General features: G+C 41.2%; 1 protein-coding gene across 3 annotated transcripts in view; it reads right to left on the bottom strand.

Annotated features, from left to right (window-relative positions):
• The window catches only part of HERC4 (HECT and RLD domain containing E3 ubiquitin protein ligase 4), a 230,565-nt gene that overhangs the window by 195,614 nt on the left and 12,532 nt on the right, over nt 1–22,419 (bottom strand). For 2 of the 3 annotated variants that reach the window (XR_004539287.1, XM_033942822.1), the window contains exons 2-3: nt 18,434–18,523; nt 8,947–9,251 (exon numbers count right to left, since the gene is read on the bottom strand). Coding sequence is in view for 2 of the 3 variants with exons in the window: in XM_033942822.1 (XP_033798713.1) it covers nt 8,947–9,172 (226 nt within the window). In the remaining variant the exon portion in view is untranslated. The remainder of the gene's footprint in view (nt 1–8,946; nt 9,252–18,433; nt 18,524–22,419) is intronic. The other variant, XM_033942823.1, reaches the window with a different exon arrangement.

Raw genomic sequence — 22,419 nt, 5'->3', positions numbered from 1 at the left:
TTCAATGGAATGGAACTGGGGGGGGGGAGGAAGTCCTGTCTGGATCCACTTCTCACATATTTTAAACAGACAATACTATAAAGGCTACAATACTTCCAAGTACTTCCCTACTGAAAACCAGTACCAAGAATTTCCACCCACTACACAAGCATCTATATGTGCATATGCTTCCCATGTTTACATCCTTCATCCGCTTTGAACTGTAAGGTAATGGCGGAATAGAATCCCTAATGTAATGTAATTTATATCTCTTTCTTTAAAATCAATTTTATAAGATCAGGACTTACCTTGTATAGATGAGTCCTGGATGAGTCAGAAAGTCTCTCCACATGAAATTCACAAATTACTGGGAGAAGCCTGGTGCAGGGGAAGTAAATAAAGCCTGCAAGTCCTCCAGTTGGGCTTTCGCAGGGTCCCCAGATACCACATGCCTCTGCTTTGCGTTGCCATGAGAAAAGAGTCCTGGGTGGTATTTTCTGCCCATGTGACAGACCCATAGCAGTTCAAAAGCCCTGGAGGACAAGGATGAGGCTAAGGCCAAGGGTTCTGCCCCTCCCTCGCTTATGTTGCGGTACACGGTAGAAGGACCCTCTTCTGCCAGAAACTCAGCACAAATTTTACATGAATTCACGTCCTCACCCCCTGAGTAGTCCATCCCAATTGATTGGGAGCAAAATTGAAAGGTTTTGAGGCAGAGAGAAGCTTTTAGAATCTGGTGTAAGCTACTTGGATTTTAGCAAGGCCGTTGACATGGTTCTGTATAGTTTTTGAATAAAAGACTGTTTGAAATCAAAGATGGCCACTGTCAGTAAAATCACGCCAAAAACAGCCCATGGAGACTTTTTGAAAAGTTCAAAAGGGGTTTTTAAAGTGGGAGATCTGAACCCTAACCCCAGAAACCCTCAAAATTTGGATTTTCAGACCCTCCCTATTCTCCCATAGGAATGAATGGGGCTGTACTTACAGTTCTCTGCTGGTGCCGCCTACAGCTTTATTCAATGCAGCTGAAAAAGTGGAAAGGACTTTCTGCCTTAGACACTTACAGTGACTCACCAAATCAAGGAATCTTCGGGCTGCTAGCTGAACCAATACTGGGCTCTACCCCCAGGGAACCTCAAAGCACAACAGGGGTGTGGGTAAATATGTAGCCAGTGCCCCGATACCCCAAGGATTCTTATTCAGGGTGCCTACAGTCTGCACTCAAGCCACTGAGAAACTCAGAAGGCGAGCAGGCTCCCAGGGGAACAGACCCCTAGTCCAGAAGAAACACAGCAAGCTGGCCCTCCAGGTCCACCAGAAGGCTTGCCATGCAGAGCTGCAGTCCGGCTCAGTGGAACCTGCATCCTGTCCCAGGCAGAGAATCCCTGAGAATGGGGTCTCAGGGCACCAAAGCTTCAGAAACATGAACTTTGAATGCAAGAAAAAAAAAAATCTAAGCAGAGCAGATTAGAAACACCTCTACACAGTTCGCTTGCAGAAGAAAAACTGGAGGGTGCACTAAGCTCTGCCGCCATATGGGAGGTGCTCAAAGCTGTAAGTAGTCTCACTTCTGCAAGTCCAGTTCATGAGAATGGATTGATCACCACCACATGTACAGAATCCAGAGTAGATGTAACAGAAAGAGCAATATAGGTCGCAAGTATTTGGCAGATCTCAAAAAGTAGCTCTATTCTTCATAGCTCATTTCTGAGGAAAATCAATTGCTCTCCTAAGAAGGCTATTTATAAATGTTTCCTCCAGAAACTTGTCCAACTCTCTTTTGAATCCTGCTGTATTAGTTGCCTTGACTACATCCTCTGGCAACAGTTTCTACAGCTTATTATATACTCTGTGAGGGAAAATAAAGGTCAACAATTTGCTCGTCATTTTCACGGAGTATCCTCTTGTTTTTGTTTTATTTGAAAAAGAAGAACTGCTCCTCCCTATTTCACCCTATTCATGATTTTATAAACTTATATCATCATAGCCCCTCTTAGTTGTGTTTTCTCCAAGCATTTCTTCAGAAAGAAGATACTAGTCTCTCTCATCTTTGTCACTCTATTTCAAGCCTTTTCTAGTTCCACTATATCCTTTTTGAGATGGGGCAACTAGTATTGCACATAATTGTCAAGATGTAGGTGACCAGGGACCTACACAGAGGCATAATATTGTCAGTTTTGTTCCTCTTCCCTTTTCAAATAATCCCTATTTGCTTTTTAGCAGGCACAACAGAGTTGACAATTTCAACATACAACCCACTATGACTCCAGGATTCCTAACTCATATCCTAGCGTTTTGTACCAATAGTAAGGGCTTTGTCCCTAAGTGCATCACTTTGTACTTTCTCACATTAAATTTCATCTATTTAGATGTCCAGCCTCCTATTCTCACAAAATCTTTTTGCAAATCCTCACAAACCTCTGACATTTTAACAACTTTAAATTAATTTGGGTCATCTGCAACTTTGATCACCTTATTTATCATTCCTAATGCCAGATCTTTTATGAATATGCTAAATAGCACATGACCTAGTACTGTGCAGATATTAGGACGCTCCACTACCGACCCTATTCCACTTGGCAAATGGGACAAAATGATCAGTTATCCATTTCCTATCAGTTAGTTTGCAATCCACAAAAGCAATTTGCCTCCTGTCTGTCTCTCTAAAACTTCCCTAAGGAGTCTTTTATGAGGAAAGCATGCCAAACACCTTCTGAAAAGCTAATACTATTATGTGTGTTAAACCACTGGCCCGGCTTGATAAAAGGAGCCCTTAGTGTTAACTTCTGAAGAGTTTTTCCTTATTGTACAGGAAGATGCTCTGTGGTGACCACATGTTTGCCTGCTAAAGTTAATTTTTCTGAACTTAGATTTTGGGGAGTCAGAGTTCTGTATATCTGAACTCATTTTTTAGCTTTATTCAAGGTTTTAAAGGCTATATTATAAAGCATTTGTGTGTTGATTTTGACCACTCCACTTTGTTATAGGTGGGTGTCACCATTAAGAACATGTTTTTCTTATAAGATTTTCTAAAACATTCTCCGAGTTCGGTACTTTTTTTTTTTTACTTTCTGGAGGGGCCTGAAAACTTTGTTTTGCTACATATATCACAAATTAATACCTCTGAGTAACCACAGTAGCTAATATTTCTCAGGTAAGTACCTAAATGCAACTAAATGCAAACTGGTCTACAAAAATGAATACCAACAACAGCAAAACTAGTATCAAACAGTTGCTCTACCCCTCCAGCGGAAGAAAGACAACCGAAAAATACAAGAAAAGGCCAGCAGAGAAACACAAGTCTTCAACTTAGCAGAAATACAAGATCGTTTGTGTATTCTTAATGGTTGTTATTTCTGCATTCTGCTGTATGTGCCACCGACCATTTTCAATAAAAAATATATTAAAAAAAAATAATAAACTAGTCTAAAAGATAATCAGAAATTGCAATTCCTCATGAGATAAAATATATATACGCACAGTTGACTTCTCTCTGATGAACTCTTTAGTTGGTTGCTAATCTGTACTCTACACTTAAGCTGCCTAGAACTATTGATCATGGCCCCAAATGGGGTCACAAATCCCATGTTTGGGGTCTCAAACTATGTGGTTGCTTTATAGGATGTTTTAATCTGTGTCACCCAAAGGTTATGCACTTTCAGTGTCCATATGAATTGGGGTTGCAGCCAGGAAGGAGGATTACTTCAGACCCTGCACACAAAACTTGTTACACTGTTGCTTAAATATGTATGTAACAAAAAGTACACACTGTCCTATAGAAGTCACTGCACAGAATACCTTATAGCAGTGTTTTTCAACCTTTTTTGGGCAAAGGCACACTTGTTTCATGAAAAAAATCACGAGGCACACCACCATTAGAAAATGTTAAAAAATTTAACTCTGTGCCTATATTGACTATATATAAAGTAATTCTCTTGAATAGGAATCAAATAAACACAAAGAAAGTATTTTATAATTACTTTATTATGAAATATTAAGTAAACAGAATAGTGAAAAATTATAAAATACTTTATTCAGTGCGAAACCTGGGCCTGTTTGGCTGAACACAAAGCTGATATTCTGGCTGGAATCGAAGAAAGACACACACGTAGCTCTTCGTCAACAGCTCTCAGTCTCTCTCTGTATTTGGTTTTTATAGCATACAAAAATAGACAAATATACCCTCCATCCTTTTTATTAAACCACAATAGCAGTTTTTAGCGCAGGGAGCTGCGCTGAATGCCCAGCGCTGCTCTTGACGCTCTTAGGCTCCCTGCGCTAAAAACCACTATTGCGGTTTAGTAAAAGGTGACCATATTGTAAAATATAGACAGCAGATATAAATTCAGAACTGTGCATAGTAAGTGAAGGGAAGTTTTCATCTCTGGGAATTTACCCAGTTAACTATTAAGTTATTTGGGCAAATTCCTTTGAAAACTGTGGTAATACTGCCTCCACTTTGCTAAATTTAAAATAAAATCATTTTTCCTACCTTGTCTGGTGATTTCTGGTTGCACTTTCTTCTTCTGACTGTGCATCCAATCTTTCTTCCCTTCTATCAGCCTGTATGCTTTCTCTCCTCCACACCTCATTCCCTCCCCCAACTTTTTCTTCCTCTCTCCCTGGCCTTTCTTTCTTTTTTTCTGTTTCTCTTCTTTCCTTCTGTTTCCCTGCCTGCCCCTTTCTTTCTTTCTTTCTCCCTGCCGTTCCCCAAGCCACTGCCACTGCCGCTGCCATCGGGGAACAGGACCCACCAATGGATAACAGGCCCCAAAGCCGACGCCGATGCATGCTCTCCCTGACGTCAATTCTGCAATCGGAGAGGAAGTTCCGCCCAGCCAGGCAGCGATTGGCTGGCCCGAACTTCCTCTCCGACTGCAGAATTGACGTTGAGGAGAAGAAGACTTATCGGCTCGATAGATTAGATCACCAAGACAAAGTGAGTCCTGGGTGATCGACTCACTTTGCCTTGGCGAGCTACTGGCGCCCCTGCCTCGGGCCCCCTGTCAGCTCCGGGCCCCTGGATGCAGGACTGGTAGTACTGCCCTGATGGCGGCCCTGCAGCACACCAGGCAACATCTCGCGGCACACTAGTGTGCCGCGGAACAGCGGTTGAAAAACACTGCCTTATAGGTAGGAAAGTCTGATAAACTCCTGTGCTCACTTAATAGAAAATACTTCTAATCAGATAGTATAAGAGGTCCATTAGTTGCAGAAACAGTTAACACTGCAAAACCAATTAGGCACACTGAAAAAATAAGCAATTTTTAAAAAAATCTTTATTCCTTTTTAAAAAATTTATACAAGCGCAAGCAAATATACAATCAGAATATACACATATCAGCACTTATCTGTAGACAAATATTAAACAAACTATTTTTATCTCCCCCCCCCTCCTCTCCCCCCTCTCTGGATGTGTGTAAGGATCATCAAGGAATCAAAGGTTCATTAATTAGTCAGTTTTTTGTTTCACAAATTTCTCTACTGGGCTCCATATTTTTTTTTAAATTTGTTATTTCCCATTTGCTCTACATACATTTTTTCATATCTGTAATATAAACAGAGCGTTTCCCACCAAAAGGAAAAATTTAGTCTGTCCCAGGCCTTCCAATTTCTGGTGATCATTTGCATGGCAACCCCTGTTATGATCATAAGAAGTCTGCTTTTATAACCATCTATTGGATTTTTGACTTTCAACAATGTCCCACATATGACCACATCATAAGACAATGGAATCAATGTTTCCAGTATCATATTAATTTGGCCCCATATTGATTTCCAAAAATTAAGTATCAGAGGACAATAAAACAACAAGTGATCCAGTGTCCCTACATCAAGATGACAGTGCCAGAATCTATTAGATTTTGAACTAACTTCTGCAAACGAACTGGGGTCCAAAAAATTCTATATAACAGAAAAAAACAAGTTTGTCTCATAGATGCTGACGCTGTACATCTCATCCTCCAAGTCCAAATCTATGGCCATTGAGTTGCAGAAATCTGCTGCTTTATCTCAATGCTCCAAATGTCTATTAGGCTTGTTTTAGGTTTTTTTATTCAAATGTTCAGATATCAATTTATACCACTGGGCAGCCTGGTGCCCTTGCAAAACTGTCTGGAAACATAGGCCCGGCAAGCAATACTGATTTTTTAAGTTGCGCCATTCAGGGAACCCTTTCTGAATAGTCTGTTTCAACTGCAACCATTTAAATCCTTGAGATACTGATATGCCAAATGATTGTTGCAATTGTAGTAAATTTACCATTTTCCCGTTTGAAATAACATCATCTAAAGTACGTATGCCTGCCTTTAGTCAATGTTTCCAGAGGATTTTAGACTTGCTGATTTGTATCTTGGAGTTTAGCCTTAGGGATTGACATGTGGATTGTTATATTGGAGTAGGAGCTAAGGTGTTGATAAATTTTAATGTATTCCAAAGAATACTATTGTCCTTGTATATTTGAGAAAGCTTGATACTCAAAATATGGCTAAGACGTAATGGGGCCAAGAGATGACTTTCCAGTATCAACAAATCTGGTAGATTCTCCATGAGCTCAGGAAGGATCCAATACATACCCTGACACACTATAAAGGCTCGATGATACCTATAAAAATTTGGAAAATCTACCCCTCCCGCCGATTGAGACTTTTGCAACAATACCAAGACGATTCTAGTAGTTTTACCCAGCCAAAGAAATTTTGTAAGAATCCCATTCAGTTTTTTATAAAAGGAACTTTGAAAATAAACTGGCAACATACTTATTTGGTAACAGAACATAGGCAAGATCATCATTTTAATGGTTTGGACTCTCCCCCATCAAGAAAGATGTAATGGGTTCCAATGCTCACACATTTCTTTAACTTTCAACAATAAAGATTTTTCATTTACTGTCATTGTGTCTGCCAATGTTTTTTGAATCATGATACCCAAATATTTTATACCCTCTTCTTTCTAAAGGAATGGGAATGGATCAAATAAGCCTTTAATGCACATTTAATGGAAGAACCTCTGATTTGCTCCAATTTATTTTATAACCAGAAAATTTGCCAAATCGATCAATCAATTCCAGTAAATGAGGTATGGTTGATTCAGGATTCTTCAAATGAAACAAAATATCATCTGCATAGACCGAGACTTTATAATCACGACCCGCATACAGAATTCCCTGCATCTCCTTTGCCTGTTGTATAGCCAACAACAAGGGTTCCAAAACAATATCAAAAAGCAAAGGAGATAGGGGACATCCTTGTCTAACTCCCCTCTGCAGACAGAAACGTTCAGAAAATGTATTGTTTCTATATAATCTGGCAGAAGGGGAACTATATAAACTTTGAATCATTTGATCCAATTCCAAACCGATCCATTGCTTGATACATAAATGTCCACTCTACATGATCAAAGGCCTTCTCAGCATCCAAAGAAACAGAGAAGGCAGGATCATCCATTGTTTTTGCCAAATTTAGCATGTGAAATGCCAATCTGATGTTATTTGCAGAATGTCTTTTAGCAACAAAACGTTTGGTGCATTCCAATAATATAAAGGAGAGCCTTGGCTAACCTCAATGCCAATAATTGAGCTAAAATTTTCCCATCTACGTTAATTAAAGAAATAGGCTTGTAATTTGAAACCAACATGGGATCTTTGTTTGGTTTCTGCAAAACTATAGTTCAGGCTTCTGCCATAGTACCTAATATCTGACCTTTCGTCAGCTGCGATTGGTACATTTTAAAAAGATGAGGTAATAAAATAGTTTGAAACAATTTAAAAAACACCACTGTGAATCCATCACTACCCGGAGCAGATCCAGCTCTGAGAGATTTCAATGTTGCCTGAAATTCTGAAAATGATATAGCACTTCAAGTTTTACTATTATATGCTCTGCAATTTTTGGCCCATTAATTAAATTTAAAAAAAACTCTCTACCTTCATTTTAAAAGAAGAGCTATGGGTGCAACACATTCATAATACTGTTCAAACTATTCTGTAATTCATTTACTTAGGCCTCGATTCTGCAAAGTGCGTCCCGATTGTAGGCAGCTGTAGGTGTCCTACAGCTGTCTAATCAGCCAATCGGGAGGCACATTTTCTAAAAAAAAAAAAAAAAAATGCTCCCCAGGCAGGCCGCCTATATTGAAGGTGCCTCCGGGAGCCTAGGGAGGCCCATAAGCCCGCCTAAGCTCGCCTAAAGCTAGGCGGTAGCCTTAGGCGAACCTAGGTGGCTCTACGCGTCTCCCTAGCAGAGCGGGAGACGCTTACAATGTAGGCTAGCATGTAGCGGCCGCTATATTTTATCACAGCAAGGATCTCCCCGCCATGATTAGTATAGCAGCCTCAGCTACGGCTGCCAATCTCCCCAACCCCCTCCCACCCCCCGACATTCGCGGCAGGAGGGTGCCCAACCCCTCCTGCCGACAAAACCCACGATCGTCGGCAGGAAGGTGCTCAACCCTTCCTGCCAGTAGGCCCCACCTCCGATGATCGCGGCAGGAGGGTGCCCAACCCCTCCTGCCAACAGAACCCGTCCCCCTGAAGATTGCCGGCAGGAGGGTACCCAGCCCCTCCTGCCGGACCCCCCATGGAGATCCCTTGCCGCGATTAAGTATAGCGGCCGCGTCTAAACAAACCCGATTCTGTAACCAGCGTCTGCAACATGGACGTCAGTTACAAAATCAGGTTTACTTTGGGAGGGTTTTGTTACGATTCTGTATAGGACACCCAGACGGTTGTCCTATACAGAATCCGGGCCACAGTGTCCATCTAGAAAGGGATTATTTCTTGAGAACCTGAGAAATTCACAAAAAAATTTGCCAGAGAGGAAAAGCAGTTGCAGTCCAGAATGTTGGGATTATTTAGCTTTGGTTAAAAGTTAAGATGCAGACATATATTATAAAATTAGTGATTTATGTGAAAGCACAAAAAGAACTTTCAAACATTTGGAAACAAAAAAGATAATTTAATTTACTCACCTGGTTTCTTTCGACCCTTTTCATGCCCTAGTTGGCCTAGATCATTGCATCCACAGGTATAAACAGCCCCATCCTCCAAGACAAAAACAGTATGTCTGTAGCCGCACCCCACATCCCGCACCTTCTTATCACGGAAAAAATCACATCTCCTGGGTTCTATTACAATTTCTTCATCAATCCCTCCCAATCCCAGCTGCCCAAAGGAGGCATTTCCCCAGCACAACATTCTTGCCACGCTTCTTGATGCAAGAGAGCTTCCTCCAGTTTGTTTTCAGAAACTCTGCATGTGCAACTGCTCTTGAACACTGTAAAGAGAGAAAGATCTTTATTACAGTTGCTTCATATCTACAGTACATTAGCCACAAGGCTTATAACTCACTGAGTTAATAATGGCCAATATCTTGTTTAAGACTCTTTTGCAATAAATATTGGAAAATAAATCTAACAGCTAAACTACAAAAGAATCAAATTATGACCTTAGGACTAATTTCTATGGTCATAGTAAATGCACAACATAGGATGCATACCATGGCTCCTGAACCTGAGTCACCTTCTAAAAAAATAAGGTAGAGATAGAGGAAGATACCCTGAAACAATTTTTTTAAAAAATACCTAGAGAATCTTCTTTGTTTTATTAAGCAACAGAATATTATGAAATATCAAATCTAAACTGATTGTATATCGATATACGTAAGATCATTTCAAAATAGATAAATGCATTGAGATAAAGAAGGCTTGATGTATTCAGTAATCAACTACTTCTTGCACTCAAAATTGCCAACAAACCCATCTCTGTATCCTTTACACTTGCTCTGCTTCATGTAGATCTAGGTAATAATAATCTATCTATATATATATAAAATCGGAGGTATGTATGTGTGTATGTATGTGTGTGTGTATGTGTGTGTGTATGTGCCGCGATCACGCAAAAACGGCTTGACCGATTTGAACGAAACTTGGTATGCAGATCCCTCACTACCTGGGGTGATATGTTCTGGGGGTCTCGCGGCCCACCTGCACACGTGGGCGGAGCTACAAACAGAAAATCAGATTTCACCCATTCATGTCAATGGAAAAAATGTAAAAAGCTGCCATTCTCACAGTAATTCAAAAACGGCTTGACCGATTTGAATGAAACTTGGTATGCAGATCCCTCACTACCTGGGGTGATATGTTCTGGGGGTCTCGCAGCCCACCTGCACACGTGGGCGGAGCTACAAACAGAAAATCACATTTCACCCATTCATGTCAATGGAAAAAATGTAAAAAGCTGCCATTTTCACAGTAATTCAAAAACGGCTTGACCGATTTGAACGAAACTTGGTATGCAGATCCCTCACTACCTGGGGTGATATGTTCTGGGGGTCTCGCGGCCCACCTGCACACGTGGGCGGAGCTACAAACATAAAATCGGATTTCACCCATTCATATCAATGGAAAAAATGTAAAAAGCTGCCATTCTCACAGTAATGCAAAAATGACTTGACCGATTTGAACGTAACTTGGTATGCAGATCCCTCACTACCTGGGGTGATATGTTCTGGGGGTCTCGCTGCCCACCTGCACACGTGGGCTGAGCTACAAACAGAAAATCTTATTTCACCCATTCATGTCAATGGAAAAAATGTAAAAACCTGCCATTCTCACAGTAATTCAAAACCGGCTTGACCGATTTGAACAAAACTTGGTATGCAGATCCCTCACTACCTGGGGTGATATGTTCTGGGGGTTTCGCGGCCCACCTGCACACGTGGGCGGAGCTACACACAGAAAATCAGATTTCACCCATTCATGTCAATGGAAAAAATATAAAAAGCTGCCATTCTCACAGTAATTCCAACTATAAAACACTTTCTATGACACTATAACCAATAGGGACATCGTTTCTATTCTACCACGGACACCATACATATAGAGTTTGTATGTTCTTACTGTGTTTGTAACTGTTTCCTTCATGCACCCCAGTTCATAATGTTATTACATTACATGAGTACTCACATATGCTGAACTAGGAACACAGGTTCCATTCTGAACCGGGAACAAACTGCATGGAGTTTCTTTTCAACCTGAGTTTCCACATATTGAGTTGTTTAAATCAATACTGAAACTTTTGGATGCCACTTATTCCAACAGAGCTTCCTTTTCAGTTTAAGAGATTGCAAATTCCAGTGAGACTTGCTTTCTCTATCACAATCAACAAATCACAGGGACAGACTATTACATACTGTGGAGTGGATTTAAGTTCCCCCTGTTTTTCCCATGGACAACTCTATGTTGCTTGATGAAGGGTGGGTTCACCCAAGAATTTATATGTTCTTGCTCCTGGAGGTGAAACTAAAAATGTTGTTTATAATCAAGTTTTGTGTTAGTTGTATTGTATTCATTTTGTCAAATATTTCACATTATAATTTGATTATTGTACTTTTTATAAAGCTGTAAAAAAATAATTTCATTCACCTCTATAAAGTATCTTTATTTCAATCCATTCACTGTGTTATTGCTATAATTAAATACCCGTGCAACGCCGGGGCATCAGCTAGTATACCTATATATGTTTTAATTCCTCAAAAGCTAAAAGATATGTGTCTTTGAATTCCAGTGGACTTTGTGCTACCAGTATTTTGAACACTGGTGGATTTTGTGCTATACTTTATACAGTGTATCAAAGCTTTTTCCTGCATTGTTCTGTAACATATACGTACAGCTAAAAGTCCATGACCTTTGCCACTCATGAACCATTTTAGTAGAGAAAGAGAATCGCCTCAAATAATCACCCTGAACAACTGTGATGTCTTAAAACTTGAAACTATCTTCCTTGGTCCAGTGTTCCAAACATTTATCCAGTGGGAGGAGTGACCTAGAGGTTAGAGCTACAGCCCCACACTGCTCCTTGTGACCCTGGGCAAGATACAGGTCCAGGATAGGGATCCACAGGAAGAAATAGATAAGCCTAAAGAGGAAGGATGTTTAATTTAACTTTAGTCCTATCTGAAATGCAGTCAATTGCTTACTATTATTTCTTAATTTCGTTGTGCCTCTTTTTCATAATAATTTTCTCCCCCTCCATTTGAGGACTTATAGGGGATTTAGCTACATGATTAAGCTACATGATTATTTTTGATATATGTCTTTCATTATTTTATGTTTGTATTATAATTTGTGTGTAATAGCTATTTTTTTATTTTTTTATTTTTTTTATTTATTTCTTATTTCTAATCTTAATGTATATTTTCTGTAAACCGCTTAGAACCTAACGGATGTAGCGGTATATAAGAAATAAATTACATTACATTACATTACATTTTCTGTTTCCTGAGGCATATAATCTGTTATAATTCAATTAAAATTGAATAAATTAAGAATTAAGAAAAAAAAAAAGTCCAACGGGGATAGCGTCCAACGGGAATAGTGTCCCGAAGGTCTCGGTAGGAGATAAGCTAGCCTCCAGCGACCACAACATGGTGTGGTTCTACCTCAGGAAAGGTTTCCCTAGATCAAACACGAAAACAAAAGTACTCAACTTCCGAGGCACTGACTTCGAATGCATGGGAGATTTCGTCCACCGGACACTGCAGAACCAAGCTACGACCGATGATGTGGAAGCTATGTGATCATCCCTGAAATCTACCATACATGAAGTGACAAGCCTCTACATTAAATCAGTACACAAACGGCGGAGAAACAACAAACCCCAATGTTACTCCACAGAAATCTCGCACCTCGTCAAGGAGAAGAAAAAAGCATTTATTTCCTACAAACGAACGGAGATTAGGGAAGCTAAACTAGAACATAGGGCGAGGTCTGCAGCAGTCAAAACAGCAGTCAGGGAGGCCAAACTTCGAGTGGAAGAGACTCTGGCAAAGAACATGAAGAAAGGGGACAAATCCTTCTTCAGGTATATTAGTGATAGGAAAAAGAACACAGACGGGATAGTACTCCTTAGAAAACCAGATGGGAACTGCGCAGAATCCGATTCCGATAAAGCAGAACTACTGAATGAATACTTCTGCTCGGTCTTCACCTGCGAGGCACCGGGGCACGGTCCACAGTTGCAGGCAAGGCCCAGCTTGGAAGACCCATTTCAGAATTTCAAGTTCACACCTGGCAACGTCTACTATGAATTGGCAAGACTCAAGGTGAACAAAGCCATGGGACTGGACAATCTACACCCCAGTGTGCTCAGTGAGCTGCGTGATGTCCTGGCAGAACCGCTATCAGGACTCTTCAATCTCTCCCTAAGTTCGGGGAGAGTCCCCATAGACTGGAAAACAGCTAACGTCGTTCCACTGCACAAAAAGGGTTGCAGGGCAGAAGCTGCAAACTACAGACCGGTGAGTCTCACATCAATAGTATGCAAACTCATGGAAACACTAATCAAACGTAAATTAGATGCAATCTTGGATGAGGAGAATCTACAGGATCCCAGTCAACACGGATTCACCAAGGGTAGGTCCTGCCAATCCAATCTCATCAGCTTCTTTGACTGGGTAACAAAACAGTTAGACTTGGGAGAATCCGTGGAAGTCGTATACCTAGACTTCAGCAAAGCTTTCGATAGTGTCCCGCATCGCAGGCTGTTGAGCAATATGAAATCAATGGGGCTGGGAGAAAAACTATATGGATCAATGGCTGGCTGAGTGGCAGACTTCAGAGGGTGGTAATTAACGGTACCCTCTCTAAAACATCGGAGGTGACCAGTGGAGTACCGCAGGGCTCAGTCTTGGGCCCGCTCCTTTTCAACATATTCATAGGTGACCTAACTCAGGGGCTTCAAGGTAAGGTAACGTTATTCGCTGACGATGCCAAACTATGCAATATAGTGAGAGATGGCAATTCACCCGATAGTATGACACAGGACCTACATTTGTTGGAGCTTTGGTCCTCGACCTGGCAGCTGGGCTTCAACGCTAAGAAATGCAAGATCATGCACCTCGGCAGCAGAAATCCGTGCAGAACTTACACCTTGAATGGTGAGACCTTAGCTAGAACTTCAACAGAACGAGACTTGGGAGTCATCATCAGTGTCAGCATAGCTATCGCTAGCATTCAGCATTTTCAGTTGGCATAACTTATGTCAGCGAAGGCCTATAGCCCTGATTGATATATTTTAAGTAGCCCTGATTGAATCATGATTAGCTAAAAGGTGTTAATGTCTGATTAAGAGGGTGCTTAGGGCAATGGATCCAAGTGCACAGATAACTTATCAGAAACTATTGTCAGAGACAGACTGGAAATACATATATGACTACAGCCTATTCTTTGGCTGTCTAGCACAAGTTTACTAAAGGGGGGAAGATTTAACTTCTATTGAAGCTCAATAGTTTTCTATATTCAGAATAAGATTCCAAGCTATAAAAGCCTCCTCTCTGCAACACACAAAAATCTATCTCTTGGCTCTTGGCACTCTGGTCCTCTCTTGTTTCTCTTGAGCTCTAGCTCTCTCTTTCTCTGTCTATCCTTCTCTTTATCTATGGAACATGAAGCTTGGACCATCACCCCATCCCCCTTTTCTCTCTCTGCCTTTCCCTGGAACCTCAGGCTTCTATGTCTCTCTTTTCCTCTGAACTCTGTAAGGCAGGGAAACTGCTTTGCTCTCTCATAAATTGTAATGCTTAATTGTTGTAATGCCTATGAATACTACTTTTCTGTAAGCCTATTTCTATAATATATTCTTTATGCAATCACCTCTGGCTGTGCCTTTTTGATTCTACTTCCTGGTGAATCATCTGTGAGGGAACTGAACCTGGGACCTGGCGTTTGTAAGGGCGCCTCTCAAGTGACCCCACCAACCATATATTGTGGGGGTCACTAACAAACCTGACAATCAGCGCAGACATGAAAACTGCTGATCATGTGGAGAAGGCTTCATCTAAGGCAAGACAGTTGTTAGGTTGCGTCCGCAGGAGTTTCGTCAGCCGGAAGCCTGAAGTCATAATGTCATTATACAGAACCATGGTGAGGCCTCATTTGGAATACTGTGTGCAATTCTGGAGGCCACACTACCGAAAAGATGTACTGAGAGTAGAGTAGGTGCAATGGATGGCCACCAGGATGGTCTCGGGGCTCAAGGATCTATCGTACGAGGAAAGGCTGAAAAAATTGCGGCTGTACTCACTCGAGGAACGTAGGGAGAGAGGAGACATGATCGAGACGTTTAAGTATATTACCGGCCGTATCGAGATGGAAGAAGAGATTCTCTTTCTCAAAGGACCCTCAGCCACAAAAGGGCATCCGCTCAAACTCAGGGGCGGGAAATTTAATGGCGACACCAGGAAATATTTCTTCACCGAGAGAGTGGTTGATCCTTGGAACGAGCTCCCGGTGCAGGTGATCAAGGCAAACAGCGTGCAAGAATTTAAGAGCAAATGGGATGCCCATGTGGGATCCCTTAGAGGGTTAAGCCAAGGGAACCTGTCACCAGGAGTGGGATCCCTAGGATAATAGACTTGAGGGTGGGTCAGTAGAGTGGGCAGACCTGATGGGCTATGGCCCTTATCTGCCGTCATCTTCTATATTTCTATGTTACCTGTCGGGCTCCTACTCTATCTAATGCACCTGGGTCAATGGGAATTAAGTGATTTGCCCAGGGTTACAAGGAGCAGTGCGGGATTCGAACCCACAACCTCAGGGTGCTGAGGCTGTAGCTCTAGCCACTGCACCATACACTCCCACCCCAGTGACCATGATGCCCAGAAAATGCTGAATAATAAGCAGCCTAGATTGCAGTGGCATGTTGGTCTACAGAATATGTCAGCGCTCAGCAGGGTTCTTCCTTTCATGGAAGATATCATCTGAAAATTAAGGGCAAATAGACGAGTCAAAATTTTATTTAAACATATAAAACTGTCCTTAGCTTTGAAATAATATGATCCAACTCCTTGGCTACCCTGGGCTCCATACAAAAGCCAAGAAGTTTAAATTTGCCCCCTTCTGCTGGCAAAATGGAATTCATTCACTTATCTGAACAGTTCTGGTGTAGGGTCATGAAATGGTTAACTGTTGTTTAAAATATTGCTCTGGTCTACATAGCTTGAAGAAAGTGTACAATCTATTGACTTCATCTGCCTAAAATGTATGTCCCTACCTTACCACATTGTAAGCTGAATAGATAAGAGTTTGAGCCATGATGTACCCTGCCCTTCTGTACACGTAGCATTTAGACCTGTAAGATTTAGATAAGCAGAGAAATGAACTAGTTTCCTATAGGACTATAAGTTGTACCCCTGAACCTATCATAAGTGCTGGCTTAGGACCAATAAAAATTGTAGAAAGTTATAGAAGTAAAAAATGAAAATTGTAGTTTTTGCATATATTAGTTTGCGAAAAGGGCATAAAAGTCCGTGTATTTCCTGTTTCTGACACTCTAGTAGGCAGGCTATTAACTGCACTAGAGTCCCGGCATGCTGTGAATAAAATTTCTTGTACTTTCTTCACGCCTCTGACATTGTGTGTCCAAGTGACCTTTCACTAGCAGAACTCAAAGAACAATAATTTGACTATTATGCTAATTATATACAAATAAAAAATTTAAAATAAAACACCAATCTGTTTTAGGAATAATCACATTTTAATGTTGTATAAGGTATTAGAGAAAAGACTATTGTGCGACATTCCCTCAAAATGCCTTTGTCTCATGTATAATTCGTGAAACTTGGTATGTGTGCCCACACGAGTATCAGTTACAACTTTAAACAAAAGTGCAGAAGGGATAACCTGCACAGAACTGCAGTTATAACCTTAAACATTTTACTGGGCAGACTACATGGGCCATTACAGGTTGTTTCTGCTTTCATCTGCAATGGTACTACTTTCAGTCATATGTTTTTGGACTGTTCTTTTATGATATATGGACTATACAACAGATTCTGTCCTCCATCCTATTTCATTCTCTGTAATTATTCTTCAATCACTACATCCAAACCTTAACCTAGCATAAAACCACAATATTTTGATGAATGTATTTCTTTCAATTGCTCTTCAAATACGATTCTAACATCATGGAAAAAAGAAACTTAAACATTTTGGCGGCATACTATATGTCTTGTTCATAAATACGAACTTAAAGTACCAGAAAACAGTGCTGAATACATTTAGCAGCACTATAGGAAGCCACACTTAGGCCCGTTCCGAGCGTCCTATACAGAATCAGAACAAAACCCACCAAAGTAAACTCGATTCTATAACCGACGTCCATGTTGCAGACGCCGGTTACAGCGCTGATAGGGAGCCTGGTGCAGCAAAGTAGAGTGGTGCAGTGGAGTAGAGTAGTCAGGCTGACTATTCCTGACAAGGGGGCTAGTACAGCAGCTGCAAGCCCATTGGTGAGAGGATCCATGGGGACCTATTCACCAGCAGAAAAGAGCTGGAAGTAGACAGAGGGCCCAGTAGAGCCTGGAGTCAAGAAAGTGGCTCAGGCTTGACAACCGGCAGTGAAAATGACTCCAGGTGGTGACGAGGCAGCTGTGGAAGAGCTGGAGGAGTCCAAGGCTATATCTATGCTGATGATATCTTGTTGATATATACTCAGGATCCAAAAAAACCTGACTTGAGATCATTGCAAGCATGTTTAGATATGATTGATGAATGGACTTTACAAAACAAATTAATATTAAATCCACAAAAAACAACTGGTATATGGATTACTGGTTCTTTGGAATCCCCGGTCGAGTCTCCACTTTTGCAATCCCATACTAAAGAATTTCAAAAATCTATAAAATATTTAGGAGTCCTTTTGGATACGTTTGACCTTTCATCCGCAGTTACTCTCGGCAGTCAGATCTTGCTTCTATTCTTTGCATATGATACATTCAATACGATCATATATAGACACTAGATTACTGTAAACAGGACTCCCTCAAGTTTACAATTAAAAATTGCAGACAGTTCAAAACACTGTGATTAGAGTTATTACAAACACTCGTAGATATGATCATGTGACCCCATTGTTTAAGGAATATCACTGGCTACCAATAAAATTCAGGATGATGTTTAAAGCATTGACCTTGGCCTTTAAAGTATTAAATAGTGGGCAACCTGACTATCTTGCAAAACCTCTCATCCCATATAAACCTTTGCGAAATAGATTGACAATGCCACCAATTCACCTGGTTAAACTTAGGTCAACTCAAAATTCTGCATTTTTTTTGCATCAGTACCTTTCATGTGTTAACTCACTTCCTAATGAACTTCAAGGTGAATTTACTTATATTACATTTAGAGCCAAGCTAAAAACTTACTTATTTGTATTGGAATTTCCCTCTTAGTTCGTTTATTTTTATTTTAGTTTAAGTATGTTTTAATTTTGTTTTATGATTTGGTTTTATTTTTCAATTAGGTATCTCTTAATACAGCAACTAAATTAAATTATTTTATTTTTTTCCTTTTATCTTTGTATCATGATTTGGCGTTCCTTTCCTTTTTAACTGATGTACACCAAACTGATGTTATAATCGAAGAGCGGTATATAAATACAAATAAACAAACATACCTGAGGTAACGGAGAGAGATATTCTCTGCCAAACTCCTAATTAAAAGAAGACACAGTGAAGTGTAGATAACATGGTCCTTCAAATTCACACTGCAATAAAAAGTAAACTACTAGTTACAACTGTATGCATAACCCAATAAAATGGAAAATATATATGTTGAGGCTCATTTTCAAAGCTATGGCCATTTAGTTAGCTAATTAATTTTCTATACCGTTCTCCCATTATGCTCTTGCTTCAAAATTATAATCTAATGAAAATGTTATATCATACAGTACATGGAAACATGTTTTAAAAGCCCGATTATAAGGCAAATGAGATTTTTGGATTGTGGCTTTCTATATAAATTCAGCATATGATCACAAACTAGGCGGCACCAGTAAGTCTGGAAATACCAGATGGAGCAGGGAAAACAGGTGGGAGAGAGACAGCTCCATGCAGTTCATGAAGACTTCAGCAGTTCGGTAGGACATGCAGAAGCAGCATAATAACTACATATAAGCCAGCAAGAAAGAGGTCTGATAAATCTCTGAGAAGAGGAGCAAGAGAAGAGAGCGAAAAGGAAGAGATTATGGAAAAGGAAGAGGCTACACAGGGAAGAAAAGGCAGATGAAAGCATTTACTCCCAAATTCTACATATTATGCTCAAAAATGTGCATGTGCTCAACTTATACACGCAATCAGCACCAATAATTGAGCATAAATAATCAACTATTGATGTGAATTGGCAACAATTTGAATATATGTACATATCTTGCTAGACTGTATTCTATAAAGATGCGTGCAAACATTTTTTAGCATGCAACTGAAAAGGGGGCATGATCATAGGAGGGGCATAGGCGGGACAAGGGCGTTCACAAAGATTTAAACAGTATTATAGAATCCAGGCGACCAGCACTTAATATAGGATATACACCAGGTTTCAGTTGTAAATCCTTGTACCCCAAATTGTGCAAGAATCCTGGCAATAAGTGCTATTCTAGAAACGGGAACCAACAGTGCCATTTATAATCTAATCTTTAATTTCTGAATCACTCTATGCCTATCTAGGTTCAAAGCGACTTACAAATTAACCCCCTCTTTTACTAATGCATAGCGCGGGTTTTAGCGCCGGCAGTGGCGGTAACTGCTCCGATGCTCATAGAAACATAGAAACATAGAAAGATGACGGCAGAAAAGGGCTATAGCCCATCAAGTCTGCCCACTCTACTGACCCACCCCATTAAGTCTGAGTACTAATGACCTAGTTCCTTAACTCGACCCTCGTAAGGATCCTACTAGGGCATCCCATTTATTCTTAAAGTCAATAACGCTGGTGGCCTTGATCATCTGCTCTGGAAGCTTGTTCCTGTGATCTACAACCCTTTCTGTGAAGAAATACTTCCTTATGTCACTATCGAATTTTCCTCCTCTGAGTTTGAACGGATGCCCCCTTGTGACCGAGGGTCCCTTGAGAAAGAAGATGTCTTCTTCCACCTCGACATGTCCCGTGATGTATTTAAATGTCTCAATCATGTCCCCCCTCTCCCTGCGCTCCTCTAGAGTGTAGAGCTGCAATTTGTTTAGTCTTTCTTCGTACGAGAGACCCTTGAGCCCCGAGATCATCCTAGTGGCCATCCGCTGAACCGACTCAACTCTAAGCACGTCTTTACGGTAATGTGGCCTCCAGAATTGCACACAGTACTCCAGATGAGGTCTCACCATGGTTCTGTACAGTGGCATTATGACTTCAGTTTTGCGGCTAACGAAGCTTCTATTGATACATCCCATAAGTTGCCTTGCTTTGGATGAGGCCTTCTCCACTTGTTTGGCGGTCTTCATGTCTGCACTGATGATTACTCCCAAGTCTCTTTCTTCTGAAGTCCTAGCTAGTGTTTCTCCATTTAAGGTGTAAGGTTTGCATGGATTTCTGCTACCGAGATGCATAACCTTACATTTCTTAGCGTTGAAGCCCAGCTGCCATGTCGAGGACCAGTTTTCCAACGTAAGCAGATCCTGCGTCATACTATCCTGCAGATTGCTTTCACTTACTATATTACATAGTTTGGCGTCATCAGCGAATAGAGTTACTTTACCCTGAAGTCCTTGGGTCAAGTCCCTTATGAATATGTTAAAAAGGAGTGGACCCAGGACCGAGCCCTGTGGCACTCCGCTGGTCACCTCCGATGTCTCAGAGAGGGTGCCGTTGACCACCACCCTCTGACGTCTTCCACTCAGCCAATCCTTGACCCATGCAATTAGTGTCTCACCTAACCCCATCGATTTCATCTTGTTTAATAGTCTACGGTGGGGACGCTGTCAAAAGCCTTACTGAAATCCAAGTACACTATGTCCAGAGACTCTCCCGAGTCCAGCTTTCCTGTTACCCAATCAAAGAAGCTGATAAGATTGGATTGGCATGACCTACCCCTAGTGAATCCATGTTGACTAGGATCCCTTAGATTCCCCTCATCCAAAATCGTGTCTAATTTACATTTAAGTAGTGTTTCCATGAGTTTACACACTATTGATGTGAGACTCACTGATCTGTAATTTGCAGCCTCCGCTCTGCAACCCTTTTTGTGCAGAGGAACGACGTTAGCTGTTTTCCAGTCCAGGGGGACTCTCCCCGTACTTAGGGAGAGATTGAAGAGCATGGTTAACGGTTCCGCCAGGACATCGCACAGCTCCCTGAGCACTCGTGGGTGTAATTTGTCTGGTCCCATGGCTTTGCTCACCTTGAGTCTTGACAGTTCGCTGTAAACATCAGCTGGTGAGAACCCAAAATTCTGAAATGGGTCTTCCTTGCTTGGCTTTGCTTCCAGCTGTGGCCCGTGTCCAGGTGCCCAGCTGTGGCCCGTGTCCAGGAATAGGAATTCTATGAGCGTCGGAGCAGTTACCACCACTGCCGACGCTAAAACCCGCGCTATGTTTAGTAAAAAGGGAGTAAGGGTTTACATTATAAATTTGAGCTACAACAATAAGGTGGAGGTGTACTAGGGGGAAATTACCAGATGTATTGGAAAGCATTATGCAGAAATGCCATTAGAGATTACAGCATAACGGTTTAAAGTGCCATACTGTTATACAACAGAGAGCTCAAGGAGAAGCTATGCATTTAAGTGCTAGGCATGTCCCTAACCCATCCATATCCCTAGCAAGTCCACACTGTTATAGAATACCAAGGCCTAGATTCATGAACCTGCCCGATCGGGCCTGAGCCGGGCAGGTTCAACAAATTCACAAAATGGAAACATTCAAATGAGGGCACTCGCAGGAACGCCCTCATCTGGCCTACATGGATCGCTACTGTGTGATCCCGCACATGCATAGACCATCTGTAGATGGTCTGCGCATGCATCAAGACCCCTGTGAGCCGCAAGTTTTATTTTTTTTGTTTTAACTTTTTTTAAAAAAACTTTTGTAGCCCAGTGAGCCCGTGGTTTTAACCCGCTTTAAACCCGCGAGTTAAAACCATGAGCTCGTAGTGCGGGGCAGAGCAGGGCATGCAGAGAGCAGGAGACACAGAAAGACATTTTCGACTGGTCCCCAGCAGTCGCTTCTTGCGTTGATTGGCCAGCACAAAATTTCTTTGGTGAATTGCGTCCCTGTCTACTTTGCATGCGTTTCCCCTTATTTGCATGCACGGATTGGAAGCGGACTGCAGGAGAGGTAAGTGAATCAGGCCGGAGGGAAATTTGGTCGTAAAGGGGTTGCAAACCGATCAGTACACGACTGGTTTGCTTTGTGAATCTAGCCCCAAGTTCAGTTGCACACATAACTGCAAATTCATGCAAAAGTAATTACAAATTAATGCAATTAGCACTAATTAACTCTAATAGCCAATTAGCACCTAATTTAACAATTAAGTTACATACTATTCTATAACCTACATGTGCTATTTGCATGCTTAGTGCAAAAATAGACTTCGACGATTATAGAATTATGGATTAGAGACCTAAATGGCAGCAGTTTGATTAATAGCCCCAAATCCCCATGTATAAACATG

This window comes from Geotrypetes seraphini, chromosome 4 (assembly GCF_902459505.1).
Source record: "Geotrypetes seraphini chromosome 4, aGeoSer1.1, whole genome shotgun sequence".
Taxonomy (NCBI): domain Eukaryota; kingdom Metazoa; phylum Chordata; class Amphibia; order Gymnophiona; family Dermophiidae; genus Geotrypetes; species Geotrypetes seraphini.
This window is presented reverse-complemented; position numbering and strand designations above follow the sequence as displayed.